Here is a 19,025-nt window from a genome sequence, read left to right as displayed (position 1 = left end):
ACTTGTATTTCCATTTGTACTCAGAGGTGAACTGAAGTTCTGAGAGGTTTGTTAACACCCATTTGTTAAGTTGTAGATTCAGGATTAGAACATAGATTTGGCAGCTCTTAAATCATATTTGCTTACCATGCTACAACATACACAAATACTAGTTTTTTTCATTGTGTGTGTTAATGGCATTATAATCTCCTCTCTCTCTCTCTCTCTCTCAGGAAAAGCAGATGATATTCTGAATGGAGAACAAGACAGGGAACAAAAAGATCCTTATTTTGTGGAGACCCCCTATGGTTACCAACTAGACTTAGATTTCCTCAAATACGTGGATGACATACAGAAAGGAAACACCATCAAGAAAGTGAACATCCAGAAGAGGCGGAAGCCATCTGGGCCATGCCCAGACTCCAGGGCTGCACCTGGCCAGCACGGCGTGTGGACTTCCACTGAATCCCTCTCATCCTCCAACAGTGATGACAACAGGCAGTGCCCCAGATTCCTCCTAGCCCGAAGCCAAGTTACATCAACCCCAATCCCAAAGCCACCTGCCCCTCTGGAGACCTCTCCCACTTTTCTTACCATCCCCGAAAGCCGACAGCTGCCACCACCATCACCACAACTCCCAAAGCACAACCTTCATGTCACCAAGACACTGATGGAGACCCGGAGAAGACTCGAGCAGGAGAGAGTCACCATGCAGATGGCACCTGGTGAGTTCCGAAGGCCCAGGCTGGCCAGTTTTGGAGGCATGGGCTCCACCAGCTCCCTTTCCTCCTTTCTGGGTTCTGGAAACCACAATCCCACCATGCCCCAGCTTCAGAATGGCTACCAAGGTAATGGGGATTATGGTGGCTGTGCCCCGGCTGCTGCCGCCACCTCCTCCATGGGCAGCTCCATCCGTCACAGCCCCCTGAGCTCAGGGCTCTCCACCCCCGTGACCAACGTGAGCCCCGTGCACCTGCAGCACATCCGGGAGCAGATGGCCATCGCCCTGAAGCGCCTGAAGGAGCTGGAAGAGCAGGTGCGAACCATCCCTGTGCTCCAGGTGAAGATCTCTGTCCTGCAAGAGGAGAAAAGACAGTTGGCCTCACAGCTGAAAAACCAAAGAGCGGCATCCCAGAATGATGTCTGTGGTGTGAGAAAGCGGTCCTACAGTGCTGGGAATGCATCCCAGCTGGAACAGCTGTCCAGGACCCGGAGGAGTGGTGGGGAATTATACATTGACTACGAGGAGGAAGAAATGGAGAGCGTGGAGCAGAGCACCCAGAGGATAAAAGAATTCCGGCAGCTCACAGCAGACATGCAGGCCCTGGAGCAGAAGATCCAGGACAGCAGCTACGAGGCCTCCTCAGAGCTCAGGGAGAACGGGGAGTGTCGGCCTCGAGAGTGCCGGTCTGTGGCTGTGGGCGCCAACGAGGACATGAACGACATTGTTGTGTACCGCAGGGGTGCCAGGTCCTGTAAGGATGCCGCCGTGGGCATGGTCACTGAGACGAGGAATTCTGGGGTCAGTGTGACAGAAGCCATGCTTGGAGTGACTACTGAAGCTGACAAAGAAATTGAGCTGCAACAACAGACTATAGAAGCCTTAAAGGATAAGATCTATCGCCTGGAAGTACAGCTTAAAGAAACCACCCATGACCGGGAGATGACTAAACTCAAGCAAGAGCTGCAAGCTGCTGGCTCAAGGAAAAAAGTTGATAAAGCCATGATGGCCCAGCCGCTTGTTTTCAGCAAGATGGTGGAGGCAGTGGTACCCACCAGAGACCAAATGGCTGGCAGTCACGTGGATGTGGTTGACACATGTGTGGGAACATGCGTGCAGACAAGTAATGTAGGCATCTCCTGCCAGCCCGATCATGAGAATAAAGAGGTGGGACCTGAGCTGCCCATGAATTGGTGGATTGTTAAGGAAAGGGTGGAAATGCATGACAGATGTATTGGGCGGTCGGTGGAAACGTGTGACAAGAGCGTAGGTATGGACATCAGTGTCTGTGAAACGGGCAGCAACACGGAGGAGTCCGTGAATGACCTGGCACTCCTCAGGACCAACCTGAATCTCAAAGAAGTGCGCTCCATCGGCTGCGGAGATTGTTCTGTTTTTGTGACCATCTGCTCTCCAAAGGAGTGCACCTCCCGAAGCGTGAACACAGAGGCTGTCAGCCAGGTGGAAGCTGCTGTCATGGCCGTGCCTCGAACTGTGAGCCAGCACACCAGCACGGTTCTAGAACAGGTGAGCCAGTTCACCAACACTGAGATGGCCACACTCACAGAATCCTGTACCAACACTTCCCTGAGCACCGTGGATAAGCAGACCAGCACCTGCACTGTGGAGATGCGGACGGTAGCCGTGGGAGAAGGCCGGGTCAAGGACGTCAGCTCCACCAAGATGCGGTCCATCGGAGTGGGGACGGTGCTCTCTGGCAACGCTGGGTTTGACAGGCCATCAGCTGTGAAGACCAAAGAGTCAGGCGTGGGGCAGATCAGTATTAACGACAACTATCTGGTTGGCCTCAAAATGAGGACCATAGCATGTGGTCCTCCCCAGTTGACGGTGGGGCCGACAAGCAGCCGGAGGAGTGTAGGTGTTGGGGACGAGCCTGTAGGAGAGTTCGTGGACAGCCCCCAGCCCCAGGCACCATCTGGAATGGAGACAGGCTTGGATCACTACATCGAGCGTGTCCAGAAGCTGCTAGCGGAACAGCAGGCGCTGCTGGCTGAGAACTACAGTGAACTGGCAGAAGCTTTTGGGGAACCTCACTCACAGATTGGCTCCCTCAACTCCCAGCTCATCAGCACTTTATCATCAATCAACTCTGTCATGAAGTCTGCAAGCCTTGAAGAGCTCAGGCACCCTGACTTCCTGAAAACCAGCTTGGGTAAGGTCACAGGTAGGTGGCACTTCTGAGGGACCTAGGAGTGAGGGAGGGTGGGGACAGTGGAAATCCAGGAGGGATTTTTTTTTTTTTTTTTAAACTGCTAGAGCCAATTTTTGGAACCATAGAGAAAACTTTAGAATGGTAATAGGTAGAACGAAAACCAAGAATCTAAACCCATAAACAGCTCTGCTGATTCTTATTATCTCATAGTTTTGTTCCCCTGGCTGAGGACTAAGACTAGAAGAAGAAAAGCAAACTAGAGTTGGCTGGCTTAGGGGCTGTCTTCTGAGGCTGCTAGTTTGATAGATGTCTTTTAGTTATTTACTTGCTGGTTTTACACAGGGCAGCCTGAAAAAAAAAGTCTTGCACTGTTTTCAACCACAATTACCTGTATACGATCAATAAAAAAACCGGTATGAAGTATTTTTAACTAAAACTTTTAGGGGAGAGAGACTCTGTCCAAATTCATGCAAATTCATTAATTCAGCAAATAATGATTAAATTCCTGCTCTGTTTTAAGTATAGATATGGGGTCCTGTTCTCATACTCAACATTACTCCAGTTGGGGCACAGGCAATAAAAATATACTTAAATATGTTGGGAAGTGATACATGTTATGAAGAAAAGAACTCCAGTTAGAGAAACAGTGAGTGATGGTGGAGAGGTGGGGACTTCTGGAGATAGAATGGTCCAGGAAGGCCTCTCTGACAGGGAGCCAGAACTCTGAGAGAAGGGAGGCTTTTCCAACACTTTCTTTTGTTAGAGGCTTAGATTTTTTGTCTTTCTCTTATTTTCCCTTGTTCATTGGGATTCCTGTTCACTCTTGCTTTTCTTTAAATTGAAGTCTACAATGAAGAAATCACCTTGGAAGATTTGGTGACACAGGCTGTGAGCCACACTAAAATGAGCTCTCTTGTCAGTTGTATGTGGTTCTCATTGCGCATATTATCATCCTACCACTGAGTTCCATTCCTGTCTCTTCACCTCTCATGAACCGATGTGACTTAGGGAAGGAAAGTCATCCTTCTTTATACTTTGTTGTGAAATGGCCGTTTGAAGGGCATCCATCCCATAAGATTTTCAGCGTTCATCACTGGCTTACAGTGAGCACAGGGACCTTTGTTGTCCTTGGGGTAGTGCTGCTGGCGTGCCAGTTTGGTTTCTTTTGTTGACATGCTAAACAGTAGTGTGAGGTTTGCAGAGTTACTAAATGCACACTGTCTGCTCTAGCCAAGTGCTACACATAAAATGAATTAAAATGCTTCAAATGATTGGTTTGGTGTGCATTAAATTTAATTTTATGTGAAAACATGCAGCAGAGACTTAAATATAAGTTAACAAAAATTTCAAATTCTTTGTTTCCCTCTATAGCCAAAAAGGCAATGGTTAACATAGACTAAAATAGATTAGTTTTTTTCACGGTTTTTTCATAATAGAGTATTTTTATAGCTTCCAAGGTTTCACCTGCAAACCTGAATTACTGTTAGTTTTTAGTAACTGTGCTGTGAAACAGATAGCCTACTGTGGAAGAAAAAATGAACATGACAGTGACAGCTGATGTATAACAGATTTTTGCCTTTTGGAATCAAGAGTCTAATGAATATACAGGGAGTCATTTTAGTTAGAGTAAAGGGATTAAAATGATGTGTGAACTAAAGCAAGGTCTTAAGTAACTAATAATATGTCTGTTTCCACTACTTTTTAAAAATCATGATGTCAGATGTTGAAGTCAAAATGAGACTCTTAAATACCTCTAGACACAGATGGTACAACACGTCATCCATTGTAAGAGCGTTTTCCTGCCAGCCTCCCTCCCTCCTCCCCAAACCAGGGTTTCTATTTCACATTCTTGCCAGAAATATTCAGCTGTATCATTGGTGTAATCTGCCTGATACCCGGAGCATCAAGACTCGGGTGGAGGTTTTGTCTGGCCGTGTTGCAGTGTTTTTTGGTCTATTTCCAGTCACAGTGACATTCCAGACATCACTGTTTAGATCTGACCCTGCACATGAACACCTAATTAATCAGCTAAAATGCAGGAAACCTACAACATTCATGAACAAAACATAAATATTTTTCATAGCACTTATTTGATCATAGTGGCAGCTCCCTCTTGGAGCATGCAAGAACAACTTTAAAGTATCTCTCTAATTCCCATCACATTTGTATTTTGCTTTAAAGTTCTAATGAAGGAACATGACAATGACAACTGATATACAAGTATACTCCAGCTGATTGTGCACCCTGAACACTACAGAATATTGCTCAGGTACAATCTAGAATACATTTCGGTATATAAATGATCACTTATGTGAACCTAGTATTTGAGTTTAACGAATTTATATTTGGGCTCCAAAGCCAGGTGTTCTGGGTTCGAATTCCTTCTCGTCACTAGGACAGGTTGTCTTTGTTCCCTCACAGGGTTGAAATGAATCTTTAGTGAATCAGTATGAATGAAGCGTTTGGAATAGTCTGCAGCACAAAGTATAAATGCTGGCTGTCCTTGCTGTTAACTGTTTTCCATGCTTACAAAAATGGAAAGGTAGGTCTAGAACAAACTGCCAAACAAACATGCTATGAATAGTCTTTTGTGTTTAATGCAGATTTTTGTCTTTATCATTCTGCCTAGCCATCGCCTTCCCCTGCCCCCCATTATTATACCTCTCCAGGTAACACTTTTATCAAGATAAAGAACTACAACAATGAGAAAACACAAAAAGAGAAGAATAAATTTTCAATTCAGATTCTTCCATAATCTGTGTCAAAGTTCAAAATGAAGCCCCAAATCAAACTAGGTGTATACTAGTACCAAGCCCAGAGAATCCTCTTCAGTTTTCCAAGGGTTGAAGATTGGAAGGTACAACTTTTTAATATGCAAAATAGCATTATTTTAACAGCATGATAATAATGCTTAGCACTCCTATTCAGTTTCTTGAAGTTATAACTGGAGTATGTGCTTATGACAAGTTAACAGTTCAGAAGAACACAAAATACTGAGAGCCTTCCTTGTGCTGTCACGGGAGTAACCCCTTGTGTTTGGCACGTTCAGGGATGCAATTCTGTATTTCAGAGAAATCATTTTTTGGTATTTGAATTATATATATTGGCCTATGTATTTTTCACATGAAACATCACAGACATATTTTTCAGAATTTGAGAGATAACGTCACAGTTTTGATGCATCTGAATTTGATCATAATCAAAGATGATCTGTAAAGTACTTTTAATGTATTTAATACTTTCTTTCATGGAATAAAAGGTTGAGGAAATAAGTTTCTCAGAAACCTCAGGAAAAACATGTTTATTCTTTCTGTGAATCAGCTGGATTGTTTTGGTTTGAGGAATGGGTTACTTTTTCTTTCTTTGTTTTTTACCTCTGGCAAGAGGAGAAGGAGAGAGAATATTCTAGACAAATGACTTGCAGTTACAAACACTCTAAAAATATGTGATTGTCTCTGAGCAAATAACAAACAGAACTATCTTTAACTGTGGAACTTAACTGCCTGCCACATGATTTATAGAAAATTCATCTCTCATACTCAAATAAAAGAACTGCTTTTTAAATCAGCTTCCATATTTGCACTGTTAGTTATCTTGGGTTTGCTAAAGAAAAAAATTTATGAACTTGAAGTCATTCCCGTAACTGTGAAAGCAATTCTGTAGACAGAGATCCGAGCCAAGGCAAAAACAGGGAAAATAAGGTCGTTACAAAATGTCATTTCTAGTTAGTTTTCTTAGTTCAAATCATATACCATTTACTGGTCCCAGTACCTCTCTTTAAAATCGCAATTTTCTTTTAGTAATGCTATAAGAGAATTGAATAATCCAAACCAAATGTTTCTGGAACATTGTGTGTGAGAGCATGATGTAAAAGTCTTCTGACCCAGAGGTCAGAGAGCTGATGTCTGGTACTAGTTGCCCAAGAACTTGCAGTCACACCTGGGGTGAGCGGTGTTGGGCTGCCGTTTCCTCCTGTGTCATGAGAGGGTAGGTTTAGATTTTTCTTGCATGGGTCCCTTTCAGCAGAATTACTCTATAAAATTAGCTCTTCACCAGGCTGCCCATCAGATTCATCTGAGGAAAAAATTAGGGTTAGGGTTTTGGGTTTTTCCCCCAAATTTGTGATTTTCTGCTGCCACCCACTGCTACCACTCAATAAGGCACACTAAGGTCCTATTTCCAGGAAATATTGTGGAATAAACAGCCTTAAAGTGAGTGTTATTAATCTGGGCTCCATAGCTTCATAAAATAGTTTTGTGTTTGGAATTTTTGTAAAGAAAGTGCATAATTTTTATCAGACTCTGAAAAGGGATAGCTAACCACCCCCACCCCGCCCCTCCAATGCCCAGATTGAAATTACAGACCTAGGACATCTGTTATTGACCTTGGGAAAAGCACTTCAGCTCTGAGAAAAATCTTTTATAAAGATGTAAAATCGGTCCACCCCACTTGTGAGCCCTTCAGTTGACTTTTGTTTGAAAATAATTTCTTAAAAGAGAAACTGATGCTTTATCATTTTAGATGAGTATTAGTGAAATAAGTATATGCACTCTGGGAAAAGATGCAAGTTTACTTTGACACTTCTACTCTGAATGAATCTGTGAAGTATGCAGTTCATTTCTGGCTAAAGCATAGAGATAGGTGGTTTTAAAGAACAGAAGTGGCATTAAGTTCCTGGATGTCCATTCATAAATGCTGAAGGGAATTGTTGGTAATGGTTGATGGTTACAATCATTGGTTCTTCCTTCAATCAGCAAGTCATTTGTATCTCAGTAAACATATTTAAAGTTTGCTCTGTCCCCATCTCTATTCAGATCAGTTAATAGCTATGAATTCGTTGTCACTTGTATGCAAAGTGTGGTACTGAAACAGAGAGAGAGAGTGGTATAAGCCTTGAACTTGCAATCCAGTTGGGAAGCAAAAAACACATATACCAGAAATATGAATGATAACCTATGGAGGTTATGTTATATGTTAGCCACCAAATAATGTAAAAATAAAAGTGCTTGAAGAATTCATCTGCAGTTAAGTTCCCTGAGGTTTAGGGAGAAGATGAGCTTAGAATAGAGAGGACAGCGTTAGCTGTGTCTGGAAGAACACAAGAGCACATCGGCTTAACCCAATTTTTAGTTAATGCAGCCTGTCAGTGTGTGTTTTCTGGATCAAGAATTGGTGTGTAATTAAATGTGGGTGGGGTTGTGGTGAGGGAGAATCTGATTCTTGATACACTCTAGCATTTTAATTTCCAAATATCCACTTTTAGATCCATTCATGACAGCTGTCTGGTAGGTCTCAGGAAAATCCTAAAATGGCCCTAGAAATTATTACGCTGCAGTTCTCACCATTTAGTGACTTTATGTTGGTGGCCACAAGCATTGGTATTCAAGGAGAGCTCTGAGAGATGAGCCTACAGACAGAAAGGGATTGTCCTGTCTCCTCCATCAAAGCTACATACTTTCCACTCAAAAGTAATGTGTACCAATGAAGGTGATCATTCATGAATAATCTCTACTGTCTGTTCCCCAAACCAACATGTACACTGAAAAGGGAACATTTGTGCTCAAGCCCTTTTCCTTATGGAAAAAATAGAAGTGTTATTTTAGACCCATTTGAATTCTTAGTTACACTTTGAGAAAATGCCTAAATGAATGGCCTCCATTATGACTCAGAAAGTTCAGTACTACTTCTTTTTGACAAGTAAGCTAGATGTTCTTTAAAAATCAAATCAAATGTTTAACTGAAAATCTGGCACAATAACATAATTATGGAGAAGGAAATGGCAACCCACTCCAGTATTCTTGCCTGGAGAATCCCATGGACTGAGGAGCCTGGTGGGCTACAGTCCCATGGGGTCGCAAGAGTGGGAAGTTGATGTATAACACAGCTCAGCCCAGTGCTCTGACAACATGGCGGGGGGGCGGGTGGTTTGAGAGGGTAGTTCCAGAGATGGGGGAGTATATGTATACTTATGGCTGATTGATGTACGACAAACCAACACAATATTGTAAAGCATTTATCCTCCAATTAAAAAAAATTTTTTTTCTTTGGAAAAAAAAAAAAAATAACATAATTAAATAGTTGGCCACACTGTTCATAGTTGTGTTTTCAGAAAGCACTTGGCATTATAAATAAAAATATGAGTTAGCATGCCAGAAGAGCTACAGTATGTGAACAAAGCAACTTTTAAAATCCATTTTATTTATAAAAGCCAATTTTCTAACAAATTTAGAAACATATTTGTTATGTGCCAACAACTAATACCCATTCTAGACAAATAAATATCACAGAGGAGACTGTAGAAGGTGATTTCTTTAAAAGCTTCTCTATCTCTGTTTTTCGTTGGTTTTTTTTAAATATATAAAAGTGGCTCTAGTGATAAAGAACCTGCCTGCCAAAGCAGGAGACAACTGGAGGAAGACATGGCAATCCCACTCCAGTATTCTTGCCTGCAGAATCCCATGGACAGAGGAGCCTGGCGGGCCCCAGTCCATGGGGTCATGGAGAGTTGGACACGACTGAAGTGACTTAGAGTGCACATAGCTTTAACATTTCTAAAGTCAAAAACATAAGAAAAAAGTTTTTATTTTTCATTACTGTTTGCCTTAGCTTGTAGTAAAATTATCCATATATTAAATGCTAAGTGTACTTTAGAATTAGATGAATGCTTCAAGGATGCTCTTATTTTCTGGAACACAGATTTCTGTCACTTGCCGTGTCTTAGTTATCACTAATCTGGTCAAGTTGTAAAACGGAGCTCATGCTTTACTGGCATTTATGGCCATTATAAGTTTGAGTTAATGACCAAAGATTGCAGTTGTCCCCTCCCCTGTTCATTCCCCAGTGGTACCTGCACAACTATTGCCCACTGTGGGAATTTTGAGCAGCTTGGGCAGTGTACCAGAATTCTGAAGGTGTTTGGTGATTATTCCTGTTGTTTTACCCTTACTGTCTGCATGGCATTTACTGTTAGTCATGGATTTCTACCATTAGTGGTCCAGGACTGCTAACTAAAGCACCAATAATTCCTGATAATTTACATGGTCCAAGTTGATAGAGTGAAATCAGTTTTTGTTGTTCAGTTGCTAAGTTGTATCTGACTCTTCGTGACCCTGTAGACTGCAGCACACCAGCCTTCCCTGTCCTTCACTATCTTCCAGAGTTTGCTTAAAATCATGTCCATTGAGTTGGTGATGCTATCTAATCATCTCATCCTCTGCCACCCCCTTCTCCTTTTGCCTTCAGTCTTTCCTAGGATCAGAGTCTTTTCCAATGAGTTGGCTCTTCTTAAAGGAAAATCTAAACTCTTGTTTACTGCAGTGAAGTTTTACATTGTTTTCAGCAAATTTTTTATTGGTTAATTTAATTCACTGGTTCTTAATCCTGGCTGCACATTAGAATCACTTGCAGAATTAAAAAAAATTTTTTTTTTAATTTATTCATTTATTTTTGGCTGTTCTGGGTCTTTGTTGCTGAGTGGGCCTTTCTCTAGTTGTGGCAAGTAAGGGCCACTCTCCAGGTGCAGCACACAGGCTTCTGTTTGTGGTAGCCTTTCTTGCTGTGGAGCATGGACTCTAGGGCTCGAGGGCTTCAGTAGTTACGGACCACCCCCCACCCCCCACCCCACCCCACCCCCGCCCTGGAGCACAGTCTTGATAGTTGTGGCACTCGGACTTAAGTGCTCCGAGGCATACAAGATTCCCCCAGACCAGGGACCAAACCTGTGTCTACTGCATTGGCAGGCAATTCCTCACCACTGAGGGAAGTCTCACTTGTAGAGCTTTAAAAACCACAAACACTGGATCCATCTGCAGATAGTTCATTGTATCTTACGCCCAACTCAAGCATTCTAAGGGCAACCAGGTTGAGACCAATGAATTTTGTTGGCCACTTCAGTTTTGACTTTATTGGCTGCGCTTTTCATGTGTTTTACTTGAACACAGCAGTCATTTGTCAGCCTTAATGCTGGTGCGTGTGTCATCTTATCTATGCCCACTAAACACAATGGGTCTTTATCAAGGTCAGGCAATTGTTTCTGGGTCACTCAAGAGCAGCCAGAGTTTCAACACAATCTGAAAAGTATTTTCTGACAATAAAGGTGACACATTTCCTCTGATCCAGCTAATGAGAACTAGTTTAACATTTATCGTTGTTCTTTGCCTTGCTCGTTATACTTAGCAGAATCCCTGTGTCTTTCTGTTCAATTACACAGGCACTTACTGAAATCTTTCAGTTGTCCAGCACTGTTCAGAGCACTGCAGAGGACACAGATAATGTAGCATGGAGGGACTTCAAGGAGCTTACATTCTCACATAAGGGATGTGTAAGACCAAGGAAACAGAGGGCAGGATGTATTCTGGTCTGGACAGTAAGCACTGCAGAACAGTGAGGGGTAAAGATCTCTGTGTAATGGTAAAGGCTAGAGGAAGTAGAAATGATGCCAACCCTTGAAAAGAATGAGTGGAATTCTGCTGGTAGAGGAAGCTGAAATTCCAGGCCTGTTAAGACAGCCTCGTAAGGAAGGGCAGAGAGGTGAGTTTTACTAAGTCAGAGTGAGTAGAGGGTAGGAGTTGTTGAGCAGTTTAACTACCCCAGGCAAGAAGAAGCTGTCCATGTTCACCATGAAGGATCCTCAGGCACCTGCTTGAGAAGGTGGACCTTGACTGGAGGAACTTTTAAAAGCCCTAGTTTACAAAACTAAGTTCTGGAGAAGAGAAGTGGTTGCCTCCAGTGAGAAGATTATCTAGAAAAGGACAGCAGGTGGGAAGTGTGCATTTACTGGGTTGTCAGAAATGTTCTGTGGCTAAATTAGGGAGGTGCTCACACATGCATTATATTTACCAAAATTCATCAAACTCTACACTGAAATTCTGTTCATTTTATTTTATATAAATTATATGTCAATTTAAAAAATATTTTTAAAGCTGTGTTTAAAAGGAAATAGAACTATGGATTAAAACACTTAAAAACCATATTAACCAATGGAAATATAGGACTGAGGTTCTGATTCAAACACTATTAAAAAACATTAAGAGATCACTGCATAAATTTGAATACTGACTAGATATATAATAATTTCAAATTATTATTTTTTTTTAGATTTGATGGTTTTAGCTTTATGCTTATTTTTTAAGAATGTTTTAGGAATATATACTGAAATATTTATGAATGAAAGTGATAGGATCTTCACCTTTTGCTTCAGAAGAATCATTGGGAATGGCTGGAGGCAGTATAGATGAAATCAGATAGCTGATCATTATTGAAGCTAGTGATGGAAACAGAGGGATTTATTATACCGTTCTCTACTTTTGTGACTGTTTGTTGCATAACAATAAAACTATTAATGTATTTGCATTTTAAGAATCATTTTTGGTTCTTGAATGCGGAAGTGCTTAGTGAAAGTGTTTCTCTAGGAAGTGTTTTGGCACTTGAGGATTAACTGTTGAGACTCTTTGGAGGTTACTGTAGTAATTTCGAAGTAATGATGAATAAAGTTAGAAAAGGAGGAATGAAGAGAAATGCCCTGCTTTGTTTACTTAAAGTAAAGCAAAGGCACTGGTTGTTGCTGTTGTTTGGTCGACAAGTCATGTCTGACTCTTGGTGATCACACGGACTGCAGCACACCAGGCTTCCCTGTCCTTCACTGTCTCCCCGAGCTTGCTCAAACTCATGTCCATTGAGTCGGTGATGTTATCTCACCATCTCATCCTCTGTCACCCTCTTCTCCTTTTGCCTTCAATCTTTCCCAGCATTGGGGTCTTTTCCAATGAGTCAGCTCTTTGCTTTGGCTAGCCAAAGTATTGGAGCTTTAGCTTTAGCATCAGTTTTTCCAATGAGTATTCAGAGTTGATTTCCTTTAAGATTGATTAGTTTGATCTCGTTGCTGTCCAAGAGACTCTCAAGAGTCTTCTCCAGCACCACAGTTCGGAAGCATCAGTTCTTCAGCCCTCAGCCCTCTTTATAGCCCTACTCTTACAACCATACATGACTACTGGAAAAATCACAGCTTTGACTGGACGGACCTTTGTCAGTGACGTGATGTCTCTGCTTTTTAATATGCTATCTAGGTTTGTCATAGCATTCTTTCCAAGGAGCAAGCCTCTTTTAATTTCATGGCTGCAGTCACCATCCACAGTGATTTTGGAGCCTGAAAAGGCACTGGAGACATTTTTTATTTGCTGTCAGGGGTCACATCAGATCGTGGGGCAGTTGAACATTATTTGAAGGGCTGCATTCAGTACTGTCTGTCCATGCTGAGTTGGGAGGTGGATTTGTGAAGAAAGCACCAGAGAGGTCCCAGTGCCTACAGAACTAAAGGAGGAAGCATTGTGCTGTTGGTGAACAGGATTAGGAAATGTCAGCCACTTTGAAAATTCTATGTGTGTGTATGCTTAGTCACTTCAGTCATGTCCGACTCTTTGCGACCCTATGGACTGTAGCCCACGAGGCTGTTCTGTCCATGGGATTCTTTAGGCAAGAATACTGGAGTGGAGTGCCATTTCCTCCACCAGGGGATCTTCCCAACCCAGGGATCGAACCTGTGTTTATGTCTTCTACATTGGCAGGTGGGTTCTTTACCACTAGAGCCAGTTGGGAAGCCCACAAATTCTGTGCTGTACATATATATATATATGGGTTTTATATATATATATAAAATTATTATTATTATTATAAATAATAAATAAAATTTATTTTTATAAATAAAAATATTATTATAAAATAATTATTATTAATAATTATTAATTAACATATATATTAATTACATAATAACCCAATTTTTCTGCTTCATCAGTGAACAAATATTAAGTACCTAACATAAGCAAAAGCAATCTAGAAGATGCAGTGAGAGAAACAAAGTTGATTAGATTAGTTATGTAGGCCCTTAAAATATTTACAGACAAGAAGCGAGTCTAAGATTGTCACAGGAATCAGCTAGTACCTTGTATTATAGATCTTGTAGGAGAGTCTCAGAGACAAGCCTTGAGAGTTTAGAGAAAGGAGAGTTAATTTCCAGTGGGGAGATGAGGGAAGGCTTGGAAGAGGAAGTCATGGGAGGGTTGGCCATGTGAGGGAGAATAGGGAAGGAGCAGCACCAGGTAGAAGAGAGTAAACTAAGGCAGGTGTGCTTGTAAGAAAACAGGAGACCCCACTTTCTACACTGGGAGGAGTTCCACCTACTGGGATGCACCCCAAAAAGACCACAGGTATAGCAGGAAATAAACTTGGAGAGGTAAGCTAGTGCCAAATGGCAGATGTTAAATTATCTGGCTAAGTATTGATAGTATGAACTATGTTTTCTGAGTGGTAGAGAGATTTTTAGGTTTTTCAAGTTGCGTTTGAGCTGGAATAAGGATGGGATTTGAGCTGAGTGGCAGTTCTCCTCTGTAGCAGTATGGGAGAGGGGTAAATGTGAAGGAAGAGGGACAGTCAGGATGCTGCACTGGTGGCCCCGTGTAAGGTAAGGTGGTAGCGCCAGGACAGACAGAAGAGAGGCACTGCGGAGTTAGAAGGACCAATCCGGATGTGGTCAAAGGGAAGAGATCAGAGTCAAGAAGGCCTTGGGGGTTTGATTTTTAGATGGCTTGGATAGTAGTGCTAATTATGCAGAAAGAAGACACAAGAAAAGTGCTTGAGAAAAGGATGAACTGCAAGAATTTTTCTTAAAACCATTTAGCCCATTTTATTTGGTCCTAGCATCACACATTTGTACATCCTTCTCCTTCCTCACAGGCAGTAATTTGGAATACACCTGTAAGTGTGGAGGCCTTCAGTCAGGAGGGCCATTAAACTCACAGACATCCCTTCAGGAGGTGGGGACCATGGAAGAGAAGCCCATCGGCAGCCAGGATACCTTCCCCACTCAGGAAAGCACACTGTCTCCAGTGAACCTGACAGACGACCAGATAGCCGCTGGCCTCTATGGTAACTTTCCTCACTCACAACCCTTCTCAGCATCAGATTCTAGGACCAGAGTTGTCAGCATTCCAGTCTAATGCCCGTGTTCCTTATAAATTGACCTGGAAGAATGATTACACAGTTGTTAGGAAGTAGGCGTAGAATCTCTCTTAAGATTATCAAAGAAAGCCATGAGGTCCCCTTAAGAAAACTCATCTGATGTTGCAAATTACAAAATATTTTAAACAGCATTTCACTGTTTCACAGTCTGGCAGGTATAAATTTTTCTAGGTTTATCTCAACTTAAAAAAAAAAATTAATAATAATCCCTGTCTTAGTGCCTTGATGGTTTTTGAGGATCAAGTGAGATATGACATCACTTTATAAACAGTAAAGCCTGATATAGATGCTAGTTGTCACTGCTTTTGTTATGTCTGGAAGGACTAATGGATTTTTTTTTTCCATTTAAAGAATGTTATTAATGGAACTTTGAATTATTTTCTCTGCATGCACACAATTTTCCAATGGATTTTGGACAAGTTTCTTATATATACATGCCAAGATCTCTAGTTACATAAATAAAAAATGAATGTACATAAAGAATACCTATTCACTTACTTATATGGGTATGAATTATATTAATTTTGATCACCATGATTCACTTCTCCACAGTATGTGCAAATAATGAAAGTACGCTGAAGTCCATCATGAAGAAGAAAGATGCCAACAAAGATTCAAATGGAGCAAAAAAGAATCTTCAGTTTGTTGGCATTAATGGAGGGTAAGGAAAGATGGAGGTACCAGTGTTGATACGTGGTCTGTTTCCTTTGCCTCCTGTCTACCCAAGTCCTATTTAAAGGTGCTAGTCTAGGACGCTGCTGCATAGGGTGACAGAAGATTCCCTCCTCATAAAGGTGCATTTGGGCCTCTCTTCTCTCTTCTTGCTCTCTGTAAGGATATTTCGCTCTTGAAAGGATACCTGATGAAGCTGAGTCCTTTACATCCTCTCACCTTTGATGTGAAACAAATGGTCTTCAAGGAAAGCAGCAGGCAGCAGGTTGCCTGCCTTGTTGGACAGCTTGTAACTTGCCTGTGGCAGGACTGAGCAACAAAGACTGAGAGCATTGCTCCATGAGCCAGGGACAGTCATCCACTCCTTCAGGACGGGTTGTTGTGCTTGGCTCTCCAGGCTTACAGACAAAATAGTAGGGCCTCTCGCCCGAAGAGTAACCTCACCATGCCGTCAGTTCTTCATTTTCTAAATGGAATGTGTTTTAGTTGTTTTATTCCTTCTCTTGTAATTGGCCAAGGTAAATAAATAGTCAAGCCTGTTTGTCCTCCTACAGTTGAATCAAAGCAGTTAATCCTATTAATCCATACATGGGCTTAACAAGAAACAATAGTGCAGAGTTAGTTGAGATATTTATTGTAAAGTGTGCCATAAAGGTTTAACTTAGTGGTGTCTGCTTTCCAAGTCATTAATGTTTTATTGGGTAATGTGTCCCACAGTTTGGAGAGTGTGTACCAGAGGAACTGTTGGTCACTTACATAATCTGTTCACCTTGGACAATGGGAGAATTAAAGGTACAAAATAGGAAGAATGAAAAGGGGAAAGAAAAGGAACAGGAAAGATGAACAACCGCAGAATTGGTTTCCATAAAATAAGTTTCCTTTGATTAACATTAAGCCAGAGGTGCTATATATATACATATTACTTTCTACAAGTGGTTATCTGATAACTGCTCAACAACCTTGGTTATCCCTTTTAAGTGAGAACCCATTCAGAACCACCAGATTTCTAAGTAGACCTTACTCCAAACTTCTAAGTGCAGGCTCTGAAATTTCTGGAGTCATTTAGCAGCTTTCCCTTCATAAACATTTCTGTCACTGGGTCTTCATGGGTGTACCTCGCATCTCCTGAACTCCCAATTGCCACCTAGGTATGAAACCACTTCCAGTGATGATTCCAGCTCAGATGAAAGCTCTTCTTCCGAGTCAGATGACGAGTGTGATGTCCCTGAGTATCCTCCCGAGGAAGAGGAGGAGGAAGAGGAGGATGAAGACACTCGGGGAATGGCGGAAGGCCACCACGCAGTTAATGTGGAAGGTTTCACGTCCACCAGGGTGGAAGATGAAATGCAGGTTCCAGAATGTGAACCTGAGAAGGTGGAAATCAGAGAGAGGTGTGGTACATCCTCCCCCTCCCCTCACCCTTCCCACGTTTGGTGTACTTTAGCAGTAGAATTGGCTGGTTGTGCAGATTGTGCAATTGAATCTTAATAGATCAATCTTTCCAGTCTCCAACAAAGGGCTAAACTTTACCCGTTCCTTAGAGGTGTGTCCTTCTTGTCCTGATGCTAGTAGATACAAGTGCAGAAGTAATAATCTGCTAGATCTCTTATGGTAGCAAAGAGAAGGGCTTGGTATCTGTTCACCTTTGTTTCTTTAACTGTTTAATATCTAACTTTGTATGTGGAGGCACCATCCACGTAACTCTTAAGCACCACTAAAGCTTCCATTGTTTTAACAACCCCATTTGTAGTTAAAGGCATATTAGAATTTTTTGTAACCAACATGTTTCACATTTTAAAGTTTCAGATTTTACCATTACCCATTTATCCTTATACAGGTGTCCTTAATGATATTATGGGTCCATACTGATAATATATGACAGGAACAGTTTTTGGTCTCTACCAAAGGTTACATTTACTGTAGAGATGATGTGATCAGTGACATGCCCATAGTTTGTTGCTCATTGAGGGATTGGGATCACCACAAGAATGGCTTTGGGACTGTCATAAACAGCAGCTGAAATATCAAATACTCTGGTTGGCTAAAACATGTACTAAAAGTATAGCCAATTTTAAAGACTTAGCAAACATGGAATCGATGCTTATAGAACAGGAGAGAGCAGAACAGATGGAAATTTCAGTATGTTTTTTCACCATGTGAAGTATAACTAGAACATTTCAGAAAACTTTAATTTGGCAAATGAGTATTTAACTGCATTAACACAAGGTAAGTGTCTTTATACTTCAAGTATTTTCAAATGGCTCAATATTTTGATATCTGTTGTTTTTTAAGCTTTATTGAGGTATATTTTATATACCATATGTCATCTGACTTTTAAGTTTCTGTTTTCGTGTGGGTTAAACAAACCCTTCCAGAGTCACCAAACGTGATTTCAGATGTGTGGTTTACTGGTCAGCATAATGGGTGTGTGGTAATTCAGACCTCTTCAACCCCTCAAGAGTAAAAATACGTTTAAGAACTTAGAACCAAAGAAGTGGAAAATCTCCATAATGCCACACAAGCCAAAGTGGTGAAACTGAAAGCTACCCTCATGAATTAAGGCCAGAGCTCTGGCTGGAGGCCTTGGCTCTGTGTGCAGCATCCGACCTCGGATGTCTGGACTCTCCCAGGCAGGCACCTAGCACCACCACAACCTGCTGAGGTTGACTTGGGGCTCCTGGTCTTGTAAAGGGTTATAGAGTTTGAGGTAAAAATGCCTTTCCTTCTGTAGTCAGTCTTGAGCACTCTTTCTTCTGTTTTTCCCTCTTTCTAGATATGAATTAAGTGAAAAGATGTTGTCTGCATGCAACTTACTGAAAAATAATATAAATGACCCCAAAGCTTTGACCAGCAAGGATATGGTGAGTCTGACCTACAGACCCTGTCTCTAGGCTGCCCCTGGGCTGTTGTTGCCTGCACTCTTTCCCCCCAGACTGTTCCTAGTGTGTGTAGGCAGAGTGACCATCCTGCTGCCCTGCGCACCGGACCACTCTGTGAATATCTCCCTCAGGCCTGACTTCAGATCTCCTTTCTCCAGCCTGTACTTTTCTTGGGGGCTGAGCATCTGCGAGGCAAATACTTGTCATGGAAAGGAGGGCTAATTGCATCCATTCGTCATCTTTCTGCATGTCCGGGTGCTTACAGAACCTTGTGATCCTGGAAGCAGAGTCCTGAAATTTTTTAAGTTAGCCTGTGTTTTTAAGAGAAACCTATCTGAGCCGAGGTCAGCATTCCTTTCAATTATGAAACTGTGTATTATGCTCTGATGTGGAATGCAGGCAGTCACTATTTTTAAACCTAGAAATAACTGCACTTGTTGGCCTCTCACAGCTTGAGAGATTTAGAAGCATGCAGCAAAGAGGTAGACAGTTGCCTTAAGGACATGAGTAGCATAACATGGGACAGATAAATATTTCCATGGCCATGGTGAATCACATGTTCTTGCCAAGTATGTTGCTCTAGGGATGT

At 41.8% G+C, this 19,025-nt stretch overlaps 1 protein-coding gene across 5 annotated transcripts in view; it reads left to right on the top strand.

Moving 5' to 3' along the window:
• Window positions 1–19,025, top strand: part of KANK1 (KN motif and ankyrin repeat domains 1) — a 213,530-nt gene that overhangs the window by 184,211 nt on the left and 10,294 nt on the right. For 4 of the 5 annotated variants that reach the window (XM_043890720.1, XM_043890719.1, XM_043890718.1 and 1 more), the window contains 5 exons: window positions 213–2,885; window positions 14,601–14,792; window positions 15,438–15,546; window positions 16,706–16,948; window positions 18,331–18,418. In XM_043890720.1, the coding sequence (XP_043746655.1) occupies window positions 213–2,885; window positions 14,601–14,792; window positions 15,438–15,546; window positions 16,706–16,948; window positions 18,331–18,418 (3,305 nt within the window). The remainder of the gene's footprint in view (window positions 1–212; window positions 2,886–14,600; window positions 14,793–15,437; window positions 15,547–16,705; window positions 16,949–18,330; window positions 18,419–19,025) is intronic. The other variant, XM_043890721.1, reaches the window with a different exon arrangement.

Source organism: Cervus elaphus, chromosome 29, assembly GCF_910594005.1.
Source record: "Cervus elaphus chromosome 29, mCerEla1.1, whole genome shotgun sequence".
In the NCBI taxonomy this organism is placed as follows: domain Eukaryota; kingdom Metazoa; phylum Chordata; class Mammalia; order Artiodactyla; family Cervidae; genus Cervus; species Cervus elaphus.
This window is presented reverse-complemented; position numbering and strand designations above follow the sequence as displayed.